The following is a 3,762-nucleotide window of genomic DNA, read 5'->3' as shown; positions in this document are numbered from 1 at the left end:
ATGACTGATTAAAATATAGAGGCATATTCTTCCTCATCAAAAGATCTTTTAAAGGAAATACCTTAACTATACCATTCTGTGAAAATAATTCACTGGCAAACATAAAATTACATTGTTAGAATACTGTGATTTGGTTTTCAATACAAATTCTTTACCTACAAGATAAAAATTACATATATATGTGTATACATGTTTCGAGTCTATGCACTCATAATAATAGTGGGAGAACAAGAAAATAAATGTTTTCTTTTCTTTGAATAATTCAGGACAGAAGTACAGTATTGAATGAAGCAGATTACCACCATTGCTGTTCATTTTACATTAGCAGTTAGAAGTGTAAGATTAAATCTGGATTTCCAATGGCATGATGTTAAAGAGGCTCCACGTCTTTTTAAAAAGGGGAAAATAGTGGTTATTCAACTGAGATTATATTTCTAGATTACAAAAATGGAGAGTATTCTTGGAGAAATACTGCTGCTTTTGAAAGTCAGCTTTTTCATGAAGGTATTTGAAGTCGAGATCTACTCCATTGAAATTGCAATAGAATGATTTTTAGACTCTTAAAGGAGCAAAGGAATATCTGCATCCAAATGAAGAGTTTCTAAAAACGAGCACATGAAGAACAGTATATATAGCATTTCTTTAGTGAAATGTGTTTGGAGTAAAACACTATGCAGAAAAATATTGTGATACTGTGTAGTTTCTTTTCTTTAAATGTTGAGACTTAAAGCAAAAACAGAGGAGGATGCATAGAAACACATTTCTGGAAGTGACTGAAGAGAAATGTATTATCTGGCACTTTACCAAGAAGAAAACTTTAGATCTAGTATTTCAGATATGCTCTCCATATTTCATTCTAGTAATTGGCATTCCAGTTAGAGCTAACTAGAATCAACATGAAAGCTATTCAGGACCTGAGTATTTCTACGAGCAATTGGAGAAGAGCCAAGAGGAGGTCATGCCCAGTAAGACATTTGGAGAGGGGGTTGATTGTACCATTGCTGAAGGAGAAGCCACAGGTGTATTTATACCAAGGGCAGATAGATGCTATTGAGTCTGCAGGATTCTGCTGGTATGACTCTTCTCACCTTAGTGATAAACTGGCCCCTTGGGCATCTCTCTGGGCTGTGGCTGAGCAAGAACATCAATCAGGACTTAACTCTTCATCAATTGGGTCTGACTAATTGATGTCCTCATTCTTCCAACATGTTGTAAAACAAGGCATTCACCAGACAACCAAAATCTCAAAGCACATAGTTTATATCCACTGCCAATACTTGGTTCTTTGAAAATTTGGATCGATTTTGACCTGTAGAACCGAGGGATGAGTGAGGCAGTAGTCACCTAAGAAAAGAATTGGTCATCTGTCAAATTTTATGTAGATAATGCAATGTGAGATTAAATCATATAGTCGATGACCAGCATAATGTGTTTAGTTTGTCCACAGTTAAAAAAACATTTTCTGTTTTACATTTCACTTTTTATAGCAATAAACACGAAATTATATATGGCCATTTGCTTTACCCCATATGAGATTTGAATGTATTCTTTGGGTGACTAGATCAATATTCAGTGGGGACAACTTGAAGTTATGTACTCTCTCTTTAAGTATGTACTCTCTCTGGCCTTTCCCTCTATGCGGTGCTTTTCATACACATCATACGGATAGTACCCATGGGGTTTAGAAGGAGCAGCTAACCTAGAAGTGAACAGCCATTTGATGAGGATACTGCGAGGGGTGTGTAGGAGTGATGGCTGGTGATTGTTTTTGTTTTGTTTTTGGGGTGAGGCAATTGGGGTTAAGTGACTTGCCCACGGTCACACAGCTAGCAAGTGTTATGTGTCTGAGGCCGCGTTTGAACTCAGGTCCTCCTGACTCCAGGGCTGGTGCTCTATCCACTGTGCCATCTAGCTGCCCCTGGTGATTGTCATGTGGGGGGAAACCTACTGAAAAATGGGACTGTGTGTGTATGCCATGTATGTTCTCATTTGGGTACATTAAGGAATAAAGTTATAAAGTCATCAAGGAAAGGATGCTTTTTTTTTGTTACACCAAACCGAAGTGAACCATTCTCAGAGAACCACCTTCTCCAATTTCCTGAAACAAAAAGAGAAAAAAAAATCACACTCTGGAAGATGGAATAAGCTGATTATTGATTTCATAGTAGCTAGATAGCTAATAATTTAAAATATGGGGGGGAAAGTACTTTAAATTATTTGTAATATAAAGACCCATTTTACTGGTAAATTTTAATTCACTGTCTCCTCTCTACTGTGAACTACCAAAGTACTTTGTATTATTTATCCCTTTTCATATTCTACATCATATTATATTTATTTGCACGTCTATCTACATATATGTACACATATCTACATTTACATACGTACACACATATATTATATATGCACACGTATATACACACACACACATATAAATGTATCTTTGACTTTCCCTTTCTCTGGATGGTCAGCTCTGTGAGGGTAAGAAACAGATCTAGTTTATTTTGTATACCCCATAGGGTTTAGCATAGTGACTTAGAAACAACAGGGGTTTTATCAATGTCTATTGAATTCAATTTGAATTATTAAAATCAGAGAAGGAAGGTAGAATACACTTACTATATGAAATACAAGAAAGTCAAAGTTAGAAAAGACCAATTTTAAGTTGAAATTTAAAAATCTATGATATAGAAATTTGCCACAAAGAAAAGGTGAAAAATACCTACTAAAATAAAACACTGTTGTTATAACAACGTGAGAGTCTTATGCTTAATTTTAGTGAATTATTTCACAAATTTTAGCAAATTAAAATTAATTTTTAACTGAGAATGTTGTCATGTCCCTCGACATATTATAATCTAGAATATTACAAAAGTAGGCCTGAAAGTAAAGATGCAAAAGTGTTCTGACAGGGAATATTTTGGGCGTAAGTCCTATAAGGAACTGCAAAGATAGACTTGTCATGATTTTCTGCCCCTGCTGGTTTATGACAAACTTCTTTCTTCACTCACCTTTTTTCCATTTCCCTATCCTTCGGAGGAGAGTCAGGCTCGTTGAATAGATAGAAATCTAAGACGTTATTGAATGAGACATTGAAAGAGACAGGAAATTGGCTAAATGGAGAGTGAAGGTGTCCGTGTGTTATTTGAGAAAGCAAACTATCTTGCTACACGTGTTGCAGTTTAGAGATAGCCAACAAAGAGTTAAAATGGTAAAGGTGAAAAGCAAGGATGATTGCAACGTGGGTTGGGCTATACCGGTGGCATGTGTGGCAAAGGAATTAACATTGATATTTCTCTTAAATTATAGGTTAATCTGAATTTAATTGAACTTTGTAAACTAGTCACCTCTCATTTGAGATATTTCCTAAGTTATCTCTTGACTTCTAAGTGATTTCCAGAAAGTCATTGCCTTTGAACTACATGCAAACAGCCGCACCCCAAAGAAAATGTAGCCATGGAAAGTAAAGGAAATAAAAGTAGGTGCGTGTGTATACCGCTTATATACAGAATAAAAAAAAAAACCCTGGAAAAACAAGTTAAGAAGAAGAATGAGTAATTTAATACTGCCTGGGGCTTGTGTGTGTGCTGGCAAGTTCAGTGGGGTTTGGGTAGCTTTCAATTTAATAAAAAAGAAGAAGAAGAAGAAGAAGAAGAAAAAGAAAAAGAAGAAGAAAAAGAAGAAGAAGAAGAAGAAGAAGAAGAAGAAGAAGAAAAAGAAGAAGAAGAAGAAGAAGAAGAAGAAGAAGAAGAAGAAGAAGAA

General features: G+C 35.4%; 1 protein-coding gene across 1 annotated transcript in view; it reads right to left on the bottom strand.

Moving 5' to 3' along the window:
* Positions 1-1,848: 1,848 nt before the first annotated feature.
* Positions 1,849-3,762, bottom strand: part of WDPCP (WD repeat containing planar cell polarity effector) — a 361,203-nt gene continuing 359,289 nt past the window's right edge. The window contains exon 18 of the mRNA XM_027865293.1: positions 1,849-2,098. Coding sequence (XP_027721094.1) covers positions 2,048-2,098 — 51 coding nt within the window. The 3' untranslated portion in view covers positions 1,849-2,047. The remainder of the gene's footprint in view (positions 2,099-3,762) is intronic.

The sequence above is a fragment of the Vombatus ursinus genome, unplaced genomic scaffold (assembly GCF_900497805.2).
Source record: "Vombatus ursinus unplaced genomic scaffold, bare-nosed wombat genome assembly UNPS02014778.1, whole genome shotgun sequence".
NCBI classification, from domain to species: Eukaryota; Metazoa; Chordata; class Mammalia; order Diprotodontia; family Vombatidae; genus Vombatus; species Vombatus ursinus.
This window is presented reverse-complemented; position numbering and strand designations above follow the sequence as displayed.